The sequence below is a fragment of the Oncorhynchus mykiss genome, chromosome 7 (genome assembly GCF_013265735.2).
Source record: "Oncorhynchus mykiss isolate Arlee chromosome 7, USDA_OmykA_1.1, whole genome shotgun sequence".
NCBI classification, from domain to species: domain Eukaryota; kingdom Metazoa; phylum Chordata; class Actinopteri; order Salmoniformes; family Salmonidae; genus Oncorhynchus; species Oncorhynchus mykiss.
In genome coordinates, this window is record NC_048571.1 from 71,556,262 (window position 1) to 71,581,760 (window position 25,499).

Consider the following 25,499-nt stretch of genomic DNA (forward strand, 5'->3'; position numbering starts at 1 on the left):
TCTAGAGGAGGGACAATAAATATTACAGTCATTTGGTTATTCATTTAATTTTGTCTTCAGGAGATTTTATTATATATTTACTTGATTTAGTCTGATCAGTGGAACAATCATCATTCTTAACAATGGGCTAACATCTAGGATAATTAGTGGGCTTGCCAGTAGAAGCACTACTGTTATTCCCCACACTTATTTTATTATTCCACTTCTTGTAAATTTTGCCAGTGTAATCTGATTAGCCTACTTGTGTTTTTGAAAATGGATAATATGGGGCTATGTATTTTTGCAGCTATTCATGGACAGTTTTGAATAAGTCATACAAATAAGCATTAGATATTGAATGCTCCAGGCCTCAAGTATAATTTTGGACATTTTATTATTGTGCACAAGCTAGGCAGAGATGGTAGGTGGACTCACAACTCATAAACACATCACATAATGTCTAGGGAGAGTAAGAGAATGACAAGGATCTTCAACTAGTAGACATAAACCACCTGAATATTGATATTCATTCGATTTTTCTTGAAGGTTGGATGATTTTGAGAAATGAATTGTTATAACAAATACATTATAACAATAACATCCAGTACTTTCTTCCAGTCCTATTTTAAAAAGTTCACCCAACTTACAAAATCTTTGTGTGCTTACCTTGAAAACAATCTATGGACAAGGAGACTGCGTTCTATGATTTGCTTACCCACTGCCATCAACCATTAATATAAACATTTCCTGTACAGAGCCTTGGTGTAATGGTAAAACTCCCCACACATGTTGCATGTAACTTCCAACCTGAGAACAGGGATCAATCCCTGCTTCCTACCCTTCCCATCTCATTACTGTCTGAAGGAAGTGTCAAACCACCTACAAAGTCATCACATTTTGAGTGTTCATTTAATGTTCAAAGTATCCTGAATACACCTGACCTGTGGTGTATTTGTTTTTAATGTTCCACCCTGGTCATAGCCCTAACTAAATCCATGTCAAAATGCATAGAATTGTGGGAAATTAGCTTTAAAACAGTACCATTTTACAACACCCCATCTAGGGGTTGTGCCAGGGAGCAATGAAATGATCATATTACATCTCACTCCAAGTTTTCTTCAAAAGTTGGAAGCACTGAAGTCTGGACTATAACACTATGGTTAATGTTGCTCGTAGTTTGTGGCTTTACAGTACATTTATAGTGAAGCTCAGGTTTAGAGCAATCCCCAGTGTTTCTTGTTTGGCTGAGAGCGGGGCTATGCTCAGCAGAATGAGAAGTGACTTGACTAAACACATGAGTTGTCACGTTGGCATGAAGGATTGGGAGACAGATGCAGGAATGCATAATAGTTTTTTTTATTAAGCCCAAATGACGACGAAGACCAAACAAATCCGTAACAAAACACAGGGTAGAAACCCAAAACAAAAGAGTGAGGAGTACCTTGAATAAATAACACACGCGCACAATGATTAACTCACGGGACGAGACCCGTAATCATCTGCACAATCCACAAGGGCACAAAAGCCAAAACACACAGCACAGGTACTCACACGCACCAATGGACAATGTAACAATAATGGACAGTCCAATGGAAACCAAAGGGCACACTTATACAAGTACTAATCAGTGGGAATAGGGGACAGGTGTGCACAATGAAAGTTCCGGAGGCATCCGTGAGATGAGCTCACTGAAACTAGGTCTGCTATTCCCTCACAGGCTCATGGACACAGCTGTGACTGTGTGTACTGGGTGTGATTGTGTGGCTATTTGTGTGTGGGAGTGAGTGTGAGTTTTTCTAAAAGAGAGGGAGTGTGTGTGAGTGTGTGTGTACTGTGTATATGTATGTGGCTGTTTGTGTGCAGGATAGAATGTGTATTGCAAAAAAGAGTGTGTCCATGTACAGTACAGAACATGTGTCGGAGAGAGGTAGTGAACTGTGTAGGGTACTAAGGTACTGGATTACTAAGGTACTAGGGTACTAGGCTACAAAGGTGCTAGGGTATTAGGGTACTAAGGTAGTACGGTAGTCTCTGTATGGTACTAGGGTACTAAGGTACTAGAGTACTAGGGTACAAAGGTAATAGGGTATTAGGGTACTAAGGTACTAGGGTACTAAGGTAGTCTCTGTATGGTACTAGGGTACTAGGGTACAAAGGTACCAAGGTGCTAGGGTACTAAGATAGCCTCTGTATGGTACAGGGGTACTAGGCAACAAAGGTGCTAAGGTATTAGGGTACTAAGGTACTAAGGTAGTCTCTGTATGGTACTAGGGTACTAAGGTACTAGAGTACTAGGGTACAAAGGTAATAGGGTACTAGGGTACTAAGGTGCTAGGGTACTAAGATAGCCTCTGTATGGTACTGGGGTACTAGGCTACAAAGGTGTTAGGGTATTAGGGTACTAAGGTAGTAAGGTAGTCTCTGTATGGTACTAGGGTACTAAGGTACTAGAGTACTAGGGTACAAAGGTAATAGGGTATTAGGGTACTAAGGTACTAGGGTACTAAGGTAGTCTCTGTATGGTACTAGGGTACTAGGGTACAAAGGTACCAAGGTGCTAGGGTACTAAGATAGCCTCTGTATGGTACTGGGGTACTATCTTAGTACCCTAGCACCTTGGTACCTTTGTACCCTAGTACTTTAGAACCCCAGTACCATACAGAGGCTAAAGTACTAGGTTACTAGGGTACTAAGGTAGTCTCTGTATGGTACTAGGGGACTAAGGGACTAAGGTACTAAGGTGGGAGAATGTTTCCTTGTTGACTCAACAAAATGATTAATGGAAGGTTTCACCATCAACCACCCTCTCCCTCCCAGAGCAGCAGCCCACACTGGGAATAGAAGGGTTCATGTCAGACACACTAGGAATAGAAGGGTTCAGTACAGACACACTGGGAATAGAAGGGTTTAGCATAGACCAACTGGGAATAGAAGGGTTCATGTCAGACACACTAGGAATAGAAGGGTTCAGTACAGACACACAGGGAATAGAAGGGTTCAGTACAGACACACTGGGAATAGAAGGGTTTAGCATAGACCAACTGGGAATAGAAGGGTTCATGTCAGATACACTAGGAATAGAAGAGTTCAGTACAGACACCCTGTGAATAGAAGGGTGCAGTACAGACACACTGGGAATAGAAGGGTTCAGTACAGATACACAGGGAATATAAATGTTCAGTACAGACACACTAGGAATAGAAGGGCTTAATACAGACACACTAGGAATAGAAGGGTTTAGTACAGACACACTGGGAATAGAAGGGCTTAATACAGACACACTTGGAATAGAATGGTTCAGTACAGACACACAGGGAATAGAAGGGTTCAGTACAGACACACAGGGAATAGAAGGGTTCAGTACAGACACACAGGGACTAGAAGGGTTCAGTACAGACACACAGGGAATAGAAGGGTTCAGTACAGACACACAGGGAATAGAAGGGTTCAGTACAGACACACTGGGAATATTCTGCAGCAGTCAGCAGAAGCTAGACACAAGATCTTTCTGGGAAATGACCTTGTGATATCCTTCTGCCCCCCGTCCGCCGTCCCCCGTCCCCCTGTTCCCCTGTCCCCTCTCCTTCTTTCTCTGTCTCTCTCCGCTCCAATGTCAGTTTTATTACAGGCTTTAGGAGATAAAAGGCAATGATCCACAGAATGATCAATGGTGTGTCTCTGTGGCTGAGATACAGCAGAATACACTCTAGAGGACAATCCCCCTACCAACCCAACCCTCACCTCTGTCACCACTGTGTGTGTGCGTGCGTGCGTGTGTGCGGTGTGATCTAGTTCTTGCACGAGTGCGCCTCTGTGTGTGTTTGTTTGTGTACATGAGTTTATGTGTGTGTGTGCATGTACTTACACAATACACATTCAATCTCTAAATGACAAGGAAATTAGTTTCAAGCAGTTCTAGTCAGACAGACTGATTTTTATCAGAGAGAGAAAGAGAGCGAGAGAGAGAGTATTGGCCCAGGGTGGAAACTCAGAATACAAGACATTGAGGAAATTTAAACAACCTCTGTCAAATGTGTACAAGTCAAATGTGACAGTAATGGTGCAGGGCATCCTCATGCAGTTCCAGCAGGACTCTTACGAGATCAAATAGAGACCACAGCAGGAAAAGCTCTCTCTCTGTGACGACTCCCTCATCCTGAGTGAGTCTGATCACACCTCTTCAAACTGTCCTGCAGACGAGGATAGTCACCCCCCCCCCCCCCCCGCCCTAGTGCTGAACACACCCAGGTCCCACAACTGACTGCTGCTCCAGGGATACATTCTTAGAACTGGAGAGAGACATGGTGGAGCTCAGAGAGCTAGTCCACACAACCCAGACAGAACAAACCCATAAAACAGACCAGCACAACAACACCCCGCACAAGACCCAGAGGGCAGAAGGTGGAGATGGACGGCTGTCTGAGAGAGCTGGCTGCTCTACGGACTGAGATGAGAGAACTTAAAGAGGCACACATGGCACTGAAGGACGAGGTCAGAAAGCTGAGGTGTGACAGAGAGCAGGACACTCCCCAAGTCAAGCCAGCAGAACTGCCCAACTCAGACCCAGACTACAACCTCAACACCACAATGGGACAGACAACACAGGACCTACCAACCCAACAGACCCCACCCCCTCCTAACAGCCCCCCTGTCAGCTCCCACTTTCCCTAACACACGAGTGGTCATCTCCACTAATTTGGTATAGAGCAGACCTAACCCACTCTATTAAATGAGTCAAAACAGGGACATTTTGCATCTGTCGAGAAATTAATCAGGAAATGATCTCAACAGAGAAAAATGTCCTCATGTATGCTACCTATATCCCCCTAATAGAATCCCCATACTTTAACAATGACAGCTTCTCCATCCTAGTGGGTGAGATCAACAATTTCCAGGCCCAGGGACATGTACTAGTCTGTGGCAAACTAAATGCCAGAACTGGACAAGAACCCAACCCCCTCAGCACACAGGGGGACAAACACCTACCTGGAGGTGACAGCATTCCCTTCCCCATATGCCTCCCTGGACACAACTATGACAACATAACCAACAAAAACGGGTCACAACTCCTGCAGCTCTGTCAGATGCTGGGTACGTACATAGTCAATGGTAGGCTTCGAGGGGACTCCTATGGTAGGTACAACTATAACTCGTCACTTGGCAGTAGTACTGTAGATTACTTTATCACTGACCTCAACCCAGAGTCTCTTAGAGCATTCACAGTCAGTCCACTGACACCCCTATCAGATCACAGCAAAATCACACTCTACTTGAACAGAGCTATGCTCAATCATGAGGCATCAAACCCAAAGGAACTGAAAAATATTAAGAAGTGCTTTAGATGGAAGGACAATTGTGTGGAAATCTACCAAAAAACAATTAGGCAACAACAAATTCAATCCCTTCTAGACAAAAGGTTTCACTGTAATAGTGAAGGTGTAAATTTGGCAGTGTCATGACGTTGCCCTCTTTGGGTACAGCAAGCCCATCCCCCTCTCCCTGTCTCCTACACCCAGGCTGCTGTGGTCAGAGAGAGGTCGTAAATTCCTGGAGGAGATTATCTCCTCATGGCCACAGTATAGAGACAGAGTGAATTTTCATGGAGAACAAAGGAATTTCTTCCACCTCACAGGACTGGAGAACCGAACATCATTTATGTTCTGGAGAAGGTATAAAAGTTCGGTGAAGAATCCAGCTACGAACTGGTCCGTTTGGTACAATTTGGTGAAACTCATGGAAGACAATACGGCCACATTACCATAACGCTGTTTATATAATAGCCTCAGATATGAGGTTTACATCTAATTGTTGTATAAGATGAATGAGTGAAGATGATACTGTTTGTAAAATTGTCTAATGTGATTTTGGACTGTTTAATGAAGGAAACTCCAATTCCATTTTGAGTTTAACTAAATCAGAGAACCGCCCATGAGCCCAGTTCGGACCTGACGTCATGAGACAGCTTTTTCTGCTCTCCCGAATAAAACCCCCACTTTGAGAATTTCTCAACAGACCATGTTTCCCTCAATTACGAGAAGACAAAGGTTGCAGACCAGCTTACCTCGATAACGAGAGGGCCAAGGTTTGAGACCAGACTACTGAATCTTTTAACCATCCCACGTGGTTAAACTCTTAGACTATCGATACCGACAGAATAAGAACAAGTCTTTGATATTAATTACTAGTCTGCAGCTAGGAATTCGGTATCATTGAACGTGAAGACCGACAACTGCCGAAATATCTATCCATAACGACACGAATGAATGTCACTCTGAACTATCCATTCTAACCACGACAGAGAGGGCAAACTCTCCAACAGAAACAAACTTTTCAACAGAGACCCCGACGACACACTGAGCGTAAATATATACAGTATGTTGATTGCAATTGTTCACAAATGAGTAAGCGTTCATGTGCAAAGGATTAGCATTTCAATTGTTATAATTATCAACTGTGTGTTGTCTTATCTCAGTCGACCCCCACTTCCCTTTTGTACACCAAGCCGCGATGCCAGTTTATCCCATTAGGGAAACTCCGTTATCATTTCCTTGTAACTATCTACTGTTTGTTTATGCATTTCTGTGAATTATTTAGTTAGTAAATAAATGATTTAATACAATTGATGTATGGATGACTCATAGTGAAGACGGGGTTCGTGCAGATAAGCAATAATTTACAACGTTTGGAATAAGACTAACGTGAGGTAAAATAAATAATTCAGTAATTCAGAAGACTTTTCTTCAGATATGAAAATATCTGAAAAGTTATTTTAGGAAAATTATATTTTCCTTGATGCCCCCGACGTCCTAGTTAATTACAGTTACATGATTAATCAGTCTAATCGCGTAATAATAATTACAGACAATCTTTGATAAAAACTACAAGTCTTCATTTAATGATAGTAAAGACATGACAGCAGTAGAAAACCTAAACAGTATATTTGACCTCTCAGCTTCCCTATCAAATCTAAAAATGTCAAACAGACAACCCAAGAAAATTGACAACAATGACAAATGTTTTGATGAAGAATGTCATGACTTCCGCCAAAGTCGGTCCCTCTCCTTGTTCGGGTGGTGTTCGGCGGTCGACGTCACCGGCCTTCTAGCCATCGCCGATCCACTTTTCATTTTCCATTTGTTTTGTCTTTGTTTTACACACCTGGTTTCAATCCCCCAATTACTTGTTCATTATTTAACCCTCTGTTCCCCCATTGTTTTTGTGAGTGATTGTTTGTATGTTTACGGTCCGTTATTGTGGGCTAGTTTATTGTGTTGTATATATTTGTATTCTTGAGTAAAGTACGTTTATTACTCATATCTGCTGTCCTGCACCTGACTCCTCCTTACCAGCTACACACAGACCAATTACAAAGAATGCAAAAACCTAAGAAAGAAATTGAGAAACCTATCCAACCAAAAACATAGAGACCCAGAAAACCTGAGCCTACGCTTTCACTATGGTGAAGCACTAAAACAAAACAGAAATACTGTACACTACGGAAAAATAAGTTGTAGCGCATCAGTAATCAGCTCAATGTAATTGAAGAGTCCATAGAATCTAACCACTTCTGAGAAAATTGGAAAACTCTAAACAAACAACAGCACGAAGAGTTATCTATCCAAAACAGAGATGTATGAATAAACCACTTATCCAATCATTTTGGCTCTATAACAAAGAACAAACAGCAAAAATGTATACACGATCAGATACAAATCGTAGAATCAACTATTAAAGACTACCAGAACCCATTGGATTCTCCAATTACATTGAACAAAATCCAAAATACATCCAATTACCACTTATCCAATCATTTTGGCTCTATAACAAAGAACAAACAGCAAAAATGTATACACGATCAGATACAAATCGTAGAATCAACTATTAAAGACTACCAGAACCCATTGGATTCTCCAATTACATTGAATGATGTAACAAAGGACAAAATACAAACCCTCCAACCCAAAAAGGTCTGTGGGGTTGATGGTATCCTCAATGAAATTATAAAATATACAGACCAATTGGTTATACTTAAACTCTTTAACATAATCCTCAGCTCTGACATCTTGCCTGGTTTTTGGAACCAATGACTGATCACCCCAATCCACAAAAGTGTAGACAAATTTGACCCCAATAACTGCCGGGGTTTATGCGTCAACAGCAACCTTAGGAAAACCCTCTGCATTATCATTAATAGCAGATTTTTCCTCAGCGAAAACAATTTACTGAGAAAATGTCAAATGGGCTTTTAACCAAATGACGGTATGACAGACCACGTATTCACCCTGCACACCCCCTAATTGACGAACAAACAAATCAAAACAAAGGCAAAGTCTTCTCATTCTTTGTTGATTTCAAAAAAGCTTTCGACTCAATTTGGCATGGGGGTCTGCTATACAACTTGATGGAAAGTGGTGTTGGGGGAAAACATACATTGTTAAATCCATGTACATAAACAAGTGTGCGGTTAAAATTTCTTTCCACACTGCCAGGGGTGACACAGGGATGCAGCTTAAGCCTCACACTCTTCAACATATAACTTGTAGCGCTCGTCGAATTGGGTAGACCAAGGCGCAGCGTGATTTGGGTTCATCATAATTTATTAGAATGTGAACCAGCAACAAAAACAATAAAGACTAACAAACAAAGAAAACGTACAGCCTTGTAGGGCTCAAAAGCAACAATACAAAACAAGATACAACAAACAACAAGTGGAAAAAGGCTGCCTAAGTATGATCCCCAATCAGAGACGATAGACAGCTGCCTCTGATTGGGAGCTCTGGACTGGGAACTGTCACCGGAAGCTCTGGACTGGGAACTGTCGCCGGAAGCTCTGGACTGGGAACTGTCGCCGGAAGCTCTGGACTGGGAACTGTCGCCGGAAGCTCTGGAGGCCTGATGCGTGGGACCAGTACAGGTGGCACCGGGCTGATGACACGCACCTCAGGGCAAGTGCGGGGAGGAGGCACAGGACGTACTGGACTGTGGAGGCGCACTGGAGGCCTGATGCGTGGGACCGGTACAGGTGGCACCGGGCTGATAACACGCACCTCAGGGCGAGTGCGGGGAAGAGGAACAGGATGTACTGGACTGTGGAGGCACACTGGAGGTCTAGAGCGTTGAGCTGGCACAACCCATCTTGGCTGGATGCTGACTTTATCCCGGCAAGTGCGGGGCGCTGGCACAGGACGCACTGGGCTGTGAAGGCGCACTGGTGACACAGTGCATAGAGCCGGCGCAGGATATCCGGGACTGAGGAGGTGTACTGGAGACCAGGAGTGCTGAGCCGGCACAACCCGTCCTGGCTGGATGCTCACTTTTGCACGGTAAGTGCGAGAAGCTGGCACAGAACGCACCGGGCTGTGGATGTGCACTGGACACACATTGCGTATCTCCGCAAAACATGGTGCCTGACTGGTCCCACGCTCCTCACGGTGACTGTCTTGCTCCAGACACCAAACCATGCACTCTACCTCATCACTCCCCTCAACTATCTCACAATACTCCTCGCTCAGTCTATTCCAATATTCCTCTTCGCTCTCAGACTCGCCCCTCGGCTTTGCCGACCAACCCGTGTGCCTCTCGGGCTCCTGTTGTGGTGGTGAACCCCGGTGTTGTCGTTGTTCCTCCTTCGCTGCCTTCGCCTGCTTCCATGTCAGGCTTCCGTCTCCTGCCACAATCTCGTCCCACGTCCAGGATGTCCTCCATTCCTGGCATTCCTCCAGTGCACGCTGCTTGGTCCGTTGTTGGTGGGATCTTCTGTAACGCTCGTCGAAATGGGTAGACCAAGGCGCAGGGTGATTTGGGTTCATCATCATTTATTAGAATGTGAACCAGCAACAAAAACAATAAAGAGAAACAAACAAACGAACGAACGTACAGCCTTGTAGGGCTCAAAAGCAACAATACAAAAACAAGATCCAACAAACAACAAATGGAAAAAGGCTGCCTAAGTATGATCCCCAATCAGAGACAACGATAAACAGCTGCCTCTGATTGGGAACCATACCCGGCCAACAAAGAAATAGAAAACATAGAATACACATAGAAATAATAAACTAGAACACCCCCCAGTCACGCCCTGACCTACTCCACCATAGAAAATAAAGGCTTTCTATGGTCAGGACATGACAATACCAACAAATTGGCAAGGGCACTAGAACAGTCTGCAGCACCCTACTACAATCTGAAGTCTTATGTCTACTGTTTGCTGATGATCTGGTGCTTCTGTCCCCAACCAAGGAGGGCCTGCAGCAGCACCTGGATCTTCTGCACAGATTCTGTCAGACTTGGGCCCTGACTGTAAATCTCAGTAAGACAAAAAAATTGTGTTCCAAAAAAGGGTCAGTTGCTAGGACACCGAATACAAATTTCATCTAGACACCGTTGCCCTAGAGCACACAAAAATGTATACATATCTCGGGCTAAACATCAGCACCACAGGTAACTTCCACAAAGCTGTGAATAGTCTGAGAGACAAGGCAAGAAGGGCCTTCCATGCCACCAAAAGGAACATAAAATTTGACATACCAATTAGGATCTGGCAAAAAATACTTGAATCAGTTATTGAACCCATTAACCGTTATGGTTGTGAGGTTTGGGGTCCGCTCACCAACCAAGAATTCACAAAATGGTACAAAAAACAAATTGCGATTCTGCATGCAGAATTTTGCAAAAATATCCTCTGTGTACAACGTAAAACACCAAATAATGCATGCAGAGCAGAATTAGGCCGATACCCGCTAATGATCAAAACCCAGAAAAGAGCTGATAAATTCTACAACCACTTAAAAGGAAGCGATTCCCAAACCCTCCATAACAAAGCCATCACCTACAGAGAAATTAACCTGGAGAAGAGCCCCTAAGCAAGCTGGTCCTGGGGCTCTGTTCACAAACAGACCCCACGAGCCCCAGAGCAGCAACACAATTAGACCCAACCAAATCATGAGAAAACAAAAATATAATTACTTGACACATTGGAAAGAATTTACAAAAGAACAGAGCAAACTAGAATGCTATTTGGCCCTAAACAGAGAGTATACAGTGGCAGAATACCTGACCACTGTGACTGACCCAAAATTAAGGAAATATTTGACTATGTACAGACTCAGTGAGCATAGCCTTGCTATTGAGAAAAGCCGCCAAAAACTTTCAAGAGAAGACAGGCTATGTACATACTGCCCACAAAATGAGGTGGAAACTGAGTGCACTTCCTAACCTCCTGCCAAATGTATGACCATCTTAGAGACACATTATTTCCCTCAGATTACACAGACCCACAAAGAATTCGAAAACTCCCATATAAACTCCCATATATAATGGGTGAAATACTACAGTGTGCAATCACAACAGCAAGATTTGTGACCTGTTGCCACAGGAAAAGGGCAACCAGTGAAGAACAAACACCATTGTAAATACAACCCTTTTGTACTTTAACTATTTGCACATCATTACAACACTGTATATAGACATAATAGGACATTTGTAAAGTTTTTATTATTTTGGAACTTTTGGAAGTGTAGTGTTTACTGTTCATTTTTATTGTTTATTTCACTTTTGTTGATTATCTACAGTGGGGCAAAAAAGTATTTCGTCATCCACCAATTGTGCAAGTTCTCCCACTTAAAAGGATGAGAGAAGCCTGTAATTTTCATCATAGGTACACTTCAACTATGACAGACAAAATTAGAAAAGAAAATCCAGAAAATCACATTGTAGGATTTTTAATGAATTTATTTGCAAATTATGTTGGAAAATACGTTTTTTTGTCAATAACAAAAGTTTATCTCAATACTTTGTTATATACCCTTTGTTGGCAATGACAGAGGTCAAACGTTTTCTGTAAGTCTTCACAAGGTTTTCACACACTGTTGCTGGTATTTTGGCCCATTCCTCCATGCAGATCTCCTCTAGAGCAGTGATGTTTTGGGGCTGTTGCTGGGCAACACGGACTTTCAACTCCTTTGTTGCCGGGTGGTGTGTTTGGGATCATTGTCATGCTGAAATGCCCTTGCTGATGGAAGGAGGTTTTTACTCAAAATCTCACGATACATGGCCCCATTCATTCTTTCCTTTACACGGATCAGTCGTCCTGGTCTCTTTGCAGAAAAACAGCCCCAAAGCATGATGTTTCCACCCCCATGCTTCACAGTAGATATGGTGTTCTTTGGATGCAACTCAGCATTCTTTGTCCTCCAAACACGACAAGTTGAGTTTTTACCAAAAAGTTATATTTTAGTTTCATCTGACCATATGACATTATCCCAATCTTCTTCTGGATCATCCAAATGCTCTCTAGCAAACTTCAGACGGGCCTGGACATGTACTGGCTTAAGCAGGGGGACACGTCTGGCACTGCAGGATTTGAGTCCCTGGCGGCGTTACTTGTGTTACTGATGGTAGGCTTTGTTACTTTGGTCCCAGCTCTCTGCAGGTCATTCACTAGATCCCCCCGTGTGGTTCTGGGATTTTTGCTCATTGTGATCATTTTGACCCCACAGGGTGAGATCTTGCCTGGAGCCCCAGATCGAGGGAGATTATCAGTGGTCTTGTATGTCTTCCATTTCCTAATAATTGCTCCCACAGTTGATTTCTTCAAACCAAGCTGCTTAACTATTGCTTACCTATTGCAGATTCAGTCTTCCCAGCCTGGTGCAGGTCTACAATTTTGTTTCTGGTGTCCTTTGACAGCTCTTTGGTCTTGGCCATAGTGGAGTTTGGAGTGTGACTGTTTGAGGTTGTGGACAGGTGTATTTTATACTGATAACAAGTTCAAACAGGTGCCATTAATACAGGTAACGAGTGGAGGACAGAGGAGCCTCTTAAAATAAGAAGTTACAGGTCTGTGAGAGCCAGAAATCTTGCTTGTTTGTAGGGGACCAAATACTTATTTTCCACCATAATTTGCAAATAAATTCATAAAAAATCCTACAATGTGTTTTTCTGGATTTTCTTTCTCATTTTGTCTGTCATAGTTGAAGTGTACCTATGATGAAAATTACAGGCCTCTCTCATCTTTTAAAGTGGGAGAACTTGCACAATTGGTGGCTGACTAAATACTTTTTTGCCCCACTGTATTTCACTAGCCGTGGCAATATGTTTCCCATGCCAATAAAGCCTTTAGATTGAAATTTAACTGAGAGAGAGAAAGGCTTTACCTTGTGTGCCTGGGAGAGCTGCAGGAGACAGAAAAATTACATATGAGGATTGACAGACAGACAGTCGCTCACTCACTCGGTCAGACAGACAGACACTCAGTCAGACAGACAGTCAGTAAGTCAGATAGACAAACAGACAGACAGACACGCAGACAGACAGACAGACAGACAGACAGACAGACAGACAGACAGACAGACAGACAGACAGACAGACACTCAACAGACAGTCAGCCAGACAGACAGTATATCATCATTCTGCACACAGAAGAGCAGAACAAGTCAAACTGGAAAATCCAGTCAAAAGAAAGAAGCTCATAATGAGGAATCCCTTGTGTAGCATGAAGAGGACTGATCAGAGAGGACACACACACGGACACACACACACACACGGACACACACACCAACGCACAAGCACATACACATGCGCACACATACAGTACATTATGTACACACATGTACACTCATGCCCTTTTCTACTCACTATGATACTCCCAGTGCTGTCCATGTAGGCCTCTGTCCAGACCGTGTCATGTTCATGATCGATGACTTTAGGACGACTCATAACATGAAGATACCTCATCACATTTTCCTGTACATCAGCAAGTGTGGAGATCTGACTGAAATACCCTGTGGCAACACACACAAGCACGCACACACAGACACACACACACGCGCACGCACGTGCACACGCATACACAATGTATCACACTAGGGGTATTTCCCAGTAAGTGTGTGTTACTGTGAGTGTCAGAATAAAGTTAGAGTAGCTGGGCTGTGTAATCCCACAGTGATCACTTTTCCTGACTGTGACTTTCCCAGTCCAGAGCATTCACCTCTCATCTGGAGCATGGGCACACGGTAGCCATTAGCGGCAGGTGTCCAGGGGGAAAGTCTCTGACAGAAAGAGGGATTAGGCAGGTATGGCCCCTGAGCCCTGTGTCTCCACTAACACTCCATTCTGCACACATCAGCACAGCCAATCTACCCAACACACACTCACGCCCACATATTATATCCTTCCTGTTTGGCCCTGTCCGGGGGTGTCCTCAGATGGAGCCACAGTGTCTCCTGACCCCTCCTGTCTCAGCCTCCAGTATTAATGCTGCAGTAGTTTATGTGTCGGGGGGCTAGGGTCAGTTCGTTATATCTGGAGTACTTCTCCTGTCCTATCCGGTGTCCTGTGGGAATTTAAGTATGCTCTCTCTAATTCTCTCTTTCTCTCTTTCTTTCTCTCTCTCAGAGGACCTGAGCCCTAGGACCATGCCTCAGGACTACCTGACATGATGACTCCTTGCTGTCCCCAGTCCACCTGGCCGTGCTGCTGCTCCAGTTTCAACTGTTCTGCCTTATTATTATTGGACCATGCTGGTCATTTATGAACATTTGAACATCTTGGCCATGTTCTGTTATAATCTCCACCCGGCACAGCCAGAAGAGGCCACCCCACATAGCCTGGTTCCTCTCTAGGTTTCTTCCTAGGTTTTGGCCTTTCTAGGGAGTCTTTCCTAGCCACCGTGCTTCTACACCTGCATTGCTTGCTGTTTGGGGTTTTAGGCTGGGTTTCTGTACAGCACTTTGAGATATCAGCTGATGTACGAAGGGCTATATAAATAAATTTGATTTGATTTGATATTCACACACAGCCAATCTACCCAACATACATTCACACACAGCCAATCTACCCACCACGCCCACACATTCACACACAGACAATCTACCCAACACACACTCATACCCACACATTCAACATACCATCACAGTAATAGTATACATGTGCTGTGTAGTGTATTTGGTACATGGTGTATGTGGTTATTATACAATTTTTAAGAAAAGACAAACCTTTATTAGCACAGGCCATCCATTTCATGTTATCAGCAAAGGCAGACTCTCGGCCAATCAGGTAAGGGAATATGCGCACCTATTTGAAGAAGAAAGGGACATCAGCCATTTACAGTGTGGTGATTTAAATAGAGAATACATAAACATGTGCACTGATGGAATCACATGGTGCTCCATTTTCCTGAGAGGAGAGGAGTGGAGATGAGATGAGAGGAGGATGAAAGTATAGTCTACTACCGAAGAGAGGAGAGGAGTGGAGATGAGAGGAGGGTGGATAGATGTATAGTCTACTATTGAAGAGAGGAGAGGAGTGGAGATGCGATGAGATAAGAGGGGGGTGGATAGATGTATAGACTACTACCAAAGAGGAGAGGAGTGGATATGAGAGGAGAGGATGGATGTATAGTCTACTTCCTCTGTCGTGGCCAAAAGTTTTGAGAATGACACAAATATTAATGTTCACAAAGTCTGCTGCCTCCGTTTGTATAATGGCAATTTGCATATACTCCAGAGTGTTATGAAGAGTGATCAGATGAATCGCAATTAATTACAAAGTCCCTCTTTGCCATGCAAATGAACTGAATCCCCCAAAAACATTTCCACTGCATTTCTGCCCTGCCACAAAAGGACCAACTGACATCATGTCAGTGATTCTCTCGTTAACACAAGGACAAGGCTGGAGATCACTCAGTCATGCTGATTGAGTTTGAATAACAGACTGGAAGCTTCAAAAGGAGGGTGGTGCTTGGAATCATTGTTCTTCCTCTGTCAACCATGGTTACCTGCAAGGAAACATGTGCCGTCATCATTGCTTTGCACAAAAAGGGCTTCACAGGCAAGTAAATTGCTGCCAGTAAGATTGCACCTAAATCAACCATCTATCGGATCATCAAGAACTTCAAGGAAAGCGGTTCAATTGTTGTGAAGAAGGCTTCAGGGTGCCCAAGAAAGTCCAGCAATCGCCAGGACCGTCTCCTAAAGTTGATTCAGCATTGTGATTGGGGCACCACCAGTACAGAGCTTGCTCAGGAATGGCAGCAGGCAGGTGTGAGTGCATCTGCATGCACAGTGAGGCGAAGACTTTTGGAGGATGGCCTGGTGTCAAGAAGGGCAGCAAAGAAGCCACTTCTCTCCAGGAAAAACATCAGGGACAAACTGATATTCTGCAAAAGGTGCAGGGATTGGACTGCTGAGGACTGGGGTAAAGTCATTTTCTCTGATGAATCCCCTTCCCGATTGTTTGGGTCATCCGGAAAAAAGCTTGTCCGGAGAAGACAAGGTGAGCTCTACCATCAGTCCTGTGTCATGCCAACAGTAAAGCATCCTGAGACCATTCATGTCTGGGGTTGCTTCTCAGCCAAGTGAGTGGGATCACTCACAATTTTGCCTAAGAACACAGCCATGAATAAAGAATGGTACCAACACATCCTCCGAGAGCAACTTTTCCCAACCATCCAGGAACAGTTTGGTGATGAACAATGCCTTTTCCAGCATGATGGAGCACCTTGCCATAAGGCAAAAGTGATAACTAAGTGGCTCGGGGAACAAAACATCGATATTTTGGGTCCATGGCCAGGAAACTCCCCAGACCTTAATCCCATTGAGAACTTGTGGTCAATCCTCAAGAAGCTGGTGGACAAACAAAAACCCACACATTCTGACAAACTCCAAGCATTGATTATGCAAGAATGGGCTGCCGTCAGTCAGGATGTGGCCCAGAAGTAAATTGACAGCATGCCAGGGCGGATGGCAGAGGTCTTGAAAAAGAAGGGTCAACACTGCAAATATTGACTCTTTGCATCAACTTCATGTAATTGTCAATAAAAGCATTTGACACTTATGAAATGCTTGTAATTATACTTCAGTATTCCATAGTAACATCTGACAAAAATATCTAAAGACACTGAAGCAGCAAATTAATATTTGTGTCATTCTCAAAACTTTTGGCCACGACTGTATTGTCTACTACTGAAGAGAGGAGATTAGTGGAGAGGAGGGTGGATGTATAATCTACTACCAAAGAGAGGAGAGGAGAGGAGAGGAGAGGAGAGGAGAGGAGAGGAGAGGAGAGGAGAGGAGAGGAGAGGAGGGTGGATGTATAATTTACCACCGAAGAGAGGAGAGGAGATGAGAGGAGGGTGGATGTATCGTCTACCACCAAAGAGAGGAGAGGTGGAGATGAGAGAAAAGGAAAGTAGAGGAGAGGAGGGGGGATGTATAGTCTACCACTGAAGAGAGGAGAGGAGAGGGTGGATGTATGGACTACTACAGTACTGTTTGTGCCTCACAATGAAAGACCCAGCACTCAGTATAGCTCTCTGTCTTTCTTCTTTTCCTTGCTTTTCCTTTCCTTTCCCTTCCCTTCATCTCTGCTCTCCTCTCTCCTCTCCTGCATCCTCTTCTCATTTTCATTATGTTTCCTTCCTCTTGCTCTGTTTGTTGCTCATCCATATGATCTGCATGTCTGCGCTTAATTAGATCTGTGTGTATAAACCAAGGTTGACAGCACAGAGAAGCAAGAGACAGTTAGAATTTTCTCTGTGGCATCCGCCAGCCACGGCTCAGAGTGAACGGCTGCCAAATACTGCCCCTCCGGGTATGTGGGGGGATGGAGGTTACACTGCCAGATACTGCTCCTTTGTGCCGAGTCTGCCGACACACACATGCTTGATAGGATTGGACAAAAGGGCCCCAAGATGTTGTTTTTATTGCACTGTGAATAGTACAGCAGCCCATTTAATTTAAATTGCATTTGTTTAACGTTTTCACCAAGTCGTTTGTCACAGTGTGGCCTCCTGCCAGAATGACCCTCCAATAGAGAGCCAGCCTGGGGCGACAGAGGCAGAGACTGAGAGGCAGAAGCAGGGAGAAGAGTATGTTGGTGCTATGAGGAAGAGAGGGACTCTAGTCCGTATGTAGTCAGTCTGGGGCAGAGGCAGAGGAAAGGCTGAGGATAGATACATGAGGAGAGAGGAGATCTACCATATGGAGAGACAGCCTCGGGCAGTATAGATTGGCAACGCGCATGCCCCACCTTGGATCTGTCTTTTTCAGCCATCTACTTCCTGTGTCTGAATAGTGCCAAATCCACCTGTCACTGAAATCTCATTGGATTAATTGCTTTCATTTTACTAATGCAACTGTTTCAAACTCTTGCTTGTGCCTGTCCTTTTTTCGACCGTGGAAATCAAATCAAATCAAACTGTATTTGTCACATGCGCCGAATACAACATGTGTAGACCTTACCGTGAAATGTTTACTTACAAGCCCATAACCAACAGTGCAGTTCAAGAAGAGTTAAGAAAATATTTACCAGAAAATCGAAAGTAAAAAATATTAATAAAGAGTAACACAATAAAATAACAATAACGAGGCTATATACAGGTACAGGTTAGTTGAGGTAATTTGTTGGGGGGGGGGGGGGGGGGGGGGGGGGGGGGGGGGCAGTCTTATGGCAGCAGTCTTATGGCTTGGGTGTAGAAGCTGTTATAGAGCCTTTTGGTCCTAGACTTGGCGCTCCGGTACCGCTTGCCGTGCTGTAGCAGAGAAAACAGTCTATGACTTGGGTGACTGGAGTCTCTGACAATGTAATGGACTTTCCTATGACACCACCTTATATAGGTCCTGGATGGCAGGAAGCTTGGCCCCAGTGATGTACTGGGCTCATTTATGTCTGGAAGTAGCTAGCAAGCTAGCCAACATTAGCAAGCTAGCTTGGGTGCTGGACTGGACTGCAGACCCTTGCTGTAGACTCCGGACCTTGGATCATCACTGGAGGCTCCGGGCCATGGATCATCACTGGAGGCTCCGGGCCATGGATCATCACTGGAGGCGTCGGGCCATGGATCATCACTGGAGGCTCCGGGCCATGGATCATCACTGGAGGCTTCGGGCCATGGATCATCACTGGAGGCTTCGGGCCATGGATCATCACTGGAGGCTTCGTGCGTGGAGCAGGCACAGGACGTATCAGGCTGGAGACACGCACTGGAGGCCGGGTACATGGAGCTGGCACAGGATATACTGGACCATGGAGGAGCACTGGAGGTCTGGAGCATAGAGCTGGCACAACCCGTCCTGGCTGGATGCTCACTTTAGCCCGGCAAGTGCGGGGCGCTGGCACAGGACGCACTGGGCAGTGAAGGCGCACTGGAGACATAGTTTGTATGGCCGGCGCAGGATATACTGGGCAGTGAAGGCGCACTGGAGACACAGTTTGTATGGCCGGCGCAGGATATACTGGGCCGTGGTGGCGCACTGGAGACACAGTTTGTATGGCCGGCGCAGGATATACTGGGCCGTGGTGGCGCACTGGAGACACAGTTTGTATGGCCGGCGCAGGATATACTGGGCCGTGGTGGCGCACTGGAGGTCTGGAATTTTTTTTGTGGCTGCCTCTCGTGATTCCTTCGTGGTCGCGAACCCCGGTGTCGTCGTTGTTCCTCCCTCGCTGCCTCCGTCTGCTCCCATGGAAGGCGATCCCTTCCGGCCTTGATCTCCACCCACATCCAGGATCCCTTACCATCCAAGGGCACCTCCCATGTCCAGGATGTCTGCTCCTCCTGGCCACGCTGCTTGGTCCTTTGGTGGTGGGATCTTCTGTCACGTTCGTTGAAAGATGGATATACCCAAAGCGCAGTGTGGAAAGTGTTCATGATTTTTAGTACTGAACTCCGACAAAACAACAAAATACAAACCGAACATAAAGTTCTGCAGGGCTAGACAGCAACTATGCAAAAACAACATCCCACCCTATAAGGAGGGAAAAAGGGCTGCCTAAGTATGATCCCCAATCAGAGACAACGATAAACAGCTGCGTCTGATTGGGAACCATACTAGGCCAACAAAGAAATAGAAACATAGATTTGCCCACCCAAGTCACACCGTGACCTAACCAAATAGAGAATAAAAAAGGCTCTCTAAGGTCAGGGCGTGACAACATTTAATCCACTTTAAATTCAGGCTGTACCACAACAAATTGTGGAAAAAGTCAAAGGGTGTGAATACTTTCTGAAGGCACTGTACAAACCTTATTTTTGTTCATCAGAAAGTGTGAATAACTCACCACAGGTTAATGAGAAGGGTGTGCTTGAAAGGATGCACATAACTCTGCATTGTTGGGTTGTTGACACGCCCTGATCTGTTTCACCTGTCCTTGTTATTGTCTCCACCCTCTCCAGGTGTCACTTGTTTTCCCCAGTGTATTTATCCCTGTGTTTCCTGTCTCTCTGTACCAGTGTATTTATCCCTGTGTTTCCTGTCTCTCTGTACCAGTGTATTTATCCCTGTGTTTCCTGTCTCTCTGTACCAGTGTATTTATCCCTGTGTTTCCTGTCTCTCTGTACCAGTGTATTTATCGCTGTGTTTCCTGTCTCTCTGTACCAGTGTATTTATCCCTGTGTTTCCTGTCTCTCTGTACCAGTGTATTTATCCCTGTGTTTCCTGTCTCTCTGTACCAGTGTATTTATCCCTGTGTTTCCTGTCTCTCTGTACCAGTGTATTTATCCCTGTGTTTCCTGTCTCTCTGTACCAGTGTATTTATCGCTGTGTTTCCTGTCTCTCTGTACCAGTGTATTTATCGCTGTGTTTCCTGTCTCTCTGTACCAGTGTATTTATCGCTGTGTTTCCTGTCTCTCTGTACCAGTGTATTTATCCCTGTGTTTCCTGTCTCTCTGTACCAGTGTATTTATCCCTGTGTTTCCTGTCTCTCTGTACCAGTGTATTTATCCCTGTGTTTCCTGTCTCTCTGTACCAGTGTATTTATCCCTGTGTTTCCTGTCTCTCTGTACCAGTGTATTTATCCCTGTGTTTCCTGTCTCTCTGTACCAGTGTATTTATCCCTGTGTTTCCTGTCTCTCTGTACCAGTGTATTTATCCCTGTGTTTCCTGTCTCTCTGTGCCAGTGTATTTATCCCTGTGTTTCCTGTCTCTCTGTGCCAGTGTATTTATCCCTGTGTTTCCTGTCTCTCTGTGCCAGTGTATTTATCCCTGTGTTTCCTGTCTCTCTGTACCAGTGTATTTATCGCTGTGTTTCCTGTCTCTCTGTACCAGTGTATTTATCCCTGTGTTTCCTGTCTCTCTGTGCCAGTGTATTTATCCCTGTGTTTCCTGTCTCTCTGTACCAGTGTATTTATCGCTGTGTTTCCTGTCTCTCTGTACCAGTGTATTTATCCCTGTGTTTCCTGTCTCTCTGTGCCAGTGTATTTATCCCTGTGTTTCCTGTCTCTCTGTACCAGTGTATTTATCGCTGTGTTTCCTGTCTCTCTGTACCAGTGTATTTATCCCTGTGTTTCCTGTCTCTCTGTGCCACTTCGTCTTCTATGTTTAGTCAAGTCAACCAGCGTGTTTTTCCCCAAACTCCTTTTGCTATTCTCTTTTTCTAGTCCTCCTGGTTTTGACCCTTGCCTGTTTTTGGACTCTGTACCCGCCTGCATGACCATTCTGCCTGCCTTGACCACGAGCCTGTCTGCCACTCTGTACCTCCTAGACTCTAGTATGGTATTGACCTTTTTGCCTGTCCACAACCATTCTCTTCCCTACCCCTTTGGATTAGTAAACATTGTAAGACTCCAGCCATCTGGGTCTCGCCTTGTGCCTTGATAGTTGTATTGGAGAAAGTCTCTATCTTAAATCATTTTCGACACACAGTCTGTGCCTGTATTTAGTTTTCATGCTAGTGAGGGCTGAGAATCCACTCTCACATAGGTACGTGGTTGCAAAGGGCATCAGTGTCTTAACAGCATGATTTGCCAAGGCAAGATACTCTAAGCACAGCCCAATCCAAAAAATCTGGCAGTTGCTTCTGATTAAATTCAATTTTCACAGAACTGCTTGTTGCAATTTTGAGGCTCTCTTGTTCAGATATTGTTAAGTGGACTGGAGGCAGGCATGAAAGGGATAACGAATCCAGTTGTTTGTGTCATCTGTTTCAAGAAAGTACCTGCATAATTGTGCACCCAAATCACTCAGGTACTTCGCTGTATCACATTTGACATTGTCTGTAAGCTTGAGTTCATTTGCACACAAAACATACAATGATGGAAAGACCTGTGTGTTGTCCTTGTTAATGCAGACAGAGAAGAGCTCCAATTTCTTAATCATAGCCTCTATGTCCCGCACACTGAATATAGTTACGGCGAGTCACAGTATTCCTAGATTCAGATCATTCAGGAGAGAAAAAAACATCACCCAGATAGGCCAGTTGTGTGAGAAACTCGTCATCATGCAAGCGGTCAGACAAGTGAAAATTAAGGTCAGTAAAGACAACTTTAAGCTTGTCTCTCAATTTCCAAAAAACATATCAAAACGTTGTCCCTTGATAACCAGCGCACTTCTGTATATTGTAAATGCGTTACGTGGTCGCTGCCCATATCATTGCATAGCGCAGAAAATACACAAGAGTTCAGGGTCCTTGCTTTAACAAAGTTAACCATTTTCACTGTGGTGTCCAAAATGTCTTTCAAGCTGTCAGGCATTCCCTTGGTAGCAAGAGCCTCACGGTGGATGCTGCAGTGTACCCAAGTGGCGTTGGGAGGAACTTCTTGCACACGCGTTACCACTCCGCTATGTCTCCCTGTCATGGCTTTTGCGCCATCAGTACAGATACCAACATGAGCAGCAGCTATGTTTGGCTACATATGGACTGTTAGTGGAATTCCCACGAGAGTAACGGTTAATGTGATTGGATGTTAATTATTTTACTAGGCTACTTGTAATGCACTCTATGTGTAGTGGGTGCGGAGTCAGGCGCAGGAAGCAGAGGGTAAAGAACAATGTTTTATTCCGACGCAGGGAAAATGGTCACGCCAAACACCAGGCGAAAGAACAAGACCGGCCCAAAACCAGGACCCAACCAGTCCGGAGAAAAACAAAGGAAATCGCACAACCACAAACATGAACAGAGGAAAAATAAGCCTGCACAAAGAGCAGGCGGGCCTTACCGTCTTAAACAGCCCAACTAAAACCTAAACAAGAAACAGGTGTAACCAATAAGACAAAACCAACAGAAAAGGGAAAAGGGATCGGGGGCGGCTAGTAGACCGGTGACGACGACCGCCGAGTGCCGCACGAACAGGAAGAGGAGCCACCTTCGGTGGGAGTCGTGACACTACCTGTATTTGACATTGTTATTTCACTGAACACTAGCTGGTTTAATTGTATTTTTGGCAGTGAAACGAGGCTAACCAGGCAAGGGAAACCTCACCCAAATGTATGGAAAATATAAATGAACTGTTTAGTATAAATACTGTAGTATTACTATAGCTAAACCATATATATAAATACTATATTATAGTATTTACTGTAGTGTTTTGTGGACATTACTGTAGTGTTTTTGTTTTATCTTTAGAAGTGGGAGCTTTCTTCTTGACAAAACCTACGGGACAATTACAAAAATAGCACTTTTTTCATAACCTGTAGGTAGGAACTGGAGTCTAAACGGATAGATTTTCTATAACCTGTAGGCCTGTGAGGAACACAATATGGTCTATACTTGATATGTAAGTTGATCATGGGTGGCACACAAATTGGGATATGGGGAGGGGAATGGATGGGGTATATATGCAACTTAAATACTGTAGTATTACTATAGTTAAACTATAGTGTTTTTGCTGACTAGTGTAGTATTCTACAGTACACTATGAAATGATATAGTAAGCACTACACATGATCGAGGGATACTACAGTGTGGAGTTTAGTATTCTACAATATACTACAAAAGTATATAGTAAGCACTACATGATCAAGGGACACTACATTGTGTAGTATAGCATACGACAAAATTCTATAGTAACAACTACACATGATCAAGGGATACTACAGTGTGGAGTATAGTACAGAATTCTAGAAGTACATTAGTATTCTATTGTAAACTGTAGTATTTTTGCATGTGGGGAGTCTGTTGCTTTAGCCAGGGAAGCCAAGTGAGAGTGCACTCTGGGCATTTGTAAATTCAGATCATTGTCAGATTGTCCGTTTGTAAATTCAGAGCATTTCACTCTGGGAGCGTTCAGAGCGCACACTGGATGCTCTGGCCAAGGAGTAGGGTGACTTGAGCGTTCTGACCTTACAACAGCAGTCAAGCACCCAAGCTAACTGGCTAGCTACTTCCAGACACAAATGAGAGAACACCTCACTCTGACCATTTTACTCGCCCTAGCAGAGCTGGTTAAAAAGTTTTCATTTTATCCAGAGCGGTGGTGATTGTATATGTGCTGCTTGCAACATTGCTCAACATTTTCTTAACATTTGTCATAATTAGTTAAAGCAATGAATTTGTATCCGCTCTCGTTGCATATTTTCCGCCATTTTCTTCAAATCTGAAAACGTTGTGAAGCCACGCCCATTTCCTGAAGAATTGCATTATGGGCCCTATAAGTACGGAAATGATGTCCACTGTGTATACTTCGTATTTTGGCGAATGTAGTACAACATCTGGGAACTTTTGACATACTAACTCTATCCATACTATGACCAATATGCATACTCTATACACAATTTATGTCAAAAACAGTGAGGTTAGTATGAGTATTCAAACACAGCTAATATCTTTCCATTGAATCTATGAACGCTAAAGCTTTGTTGGGGATTTAACGCACCGCCTCGACACATGTAAGAGAAGAAAGATAACTTTATTTTGATGGGTGTTTTTGTGGAATTGAGAAAAGTCATAATTTAATAAAGTTCAAATGTTTACACATTAGATGCGCTGAAATGAAAGCAACTTCCGAAAATGAACACTGATTATAGTGATACTTTGATCTCACAAACAATGTAAAGTATGTTTAGGTAGGTGTAATCTAGAACCAAAGGTGTTGATTTTTTTAAATCCGAGGGTATTCTGCTATTGACACTTGTTGAATTATGCAAGAGAACGTGACAACAGTAAATAATAAAGCCGTCTAGGCAGTGCAGGTGTAATCATGCAAATGAAGCACATACGTTTCTTCATTTTAACAAAATATTTAAAAAATACCTGTGACAATAAGAATATGAGTGGATTTTAAGAATATATATATATATATATATATATATATATATATATATATATATATATATATATATATATATATATATATATTTTTTTTTTTTTTTTACAATAAATGTAATAGCTGAATTCCCACCAAAAGCCCTGAATCTGATGGATTACAAAAATTAAACTGTTGCGTTTATTAGAATTGTTAATAAAAAAAAAGTTTAACCATTTTGATTGCAGTAGAGGCAGGGAGAAGGCTGTGGATACGGAAGGAGGGAGGGGCTCTAGAGCACAGATAACCAGCCTGGGGCAGTATAAGCAGAGAAGACAGGAGGAGAGAGGCTCTAGAGTACATCCAGTCCTCTTCCTCTAGCAAAGCACATGCAGGAGCAGAGTTCACTGTCTGCATGAGTGGCTGATTGAGCCAGACCAATCTGTTAAGGTGGATGGAGGTCAGACAGACAGATGCCACTGAACACCTGATGAGATTCCTCTCCTCACTTTCCTCTAAAGGATGGCTGGAAAGTCCATCCACAGTCCCTCCATTATGACTA

General features: G+C 43.9%; 1 protein-coding gene across 2 annotated transcripts in view; it reads right to left on the bottom strand.

Annotated features, from left to right (window-relative positions):
* LOC110529018 (voltage-dependent calcium channel subunit alpha-2/delta-3-like) overlaps positions 1–25,499 on the bottom strand; it is a 76,044-nt gene that overhangs the window by 19,917 nt on the left and 30,628 nt on the right. For both annotated transcript variants that reach the window (XM_036983998.1, XM_036983997.1), the window contains exons 12-14: positions 14,973–15,051; positions 13,615–13,760; positions 13,134–13,151 (exon numbers count right to left, since the gene is read on the bottom strand). In XM_036983998.1, coding sequence (XP_036839893.1) covers positions 13,134–13,151; positions 13,615–13,760; positions 14,973–15,051 — 243 coding nt within the window. The remainder of the gene's footprint in view (positions 1–13,133; positions 13,152–13,614; positions 13,761–14,972; positions 15,052–25,499) is intronic.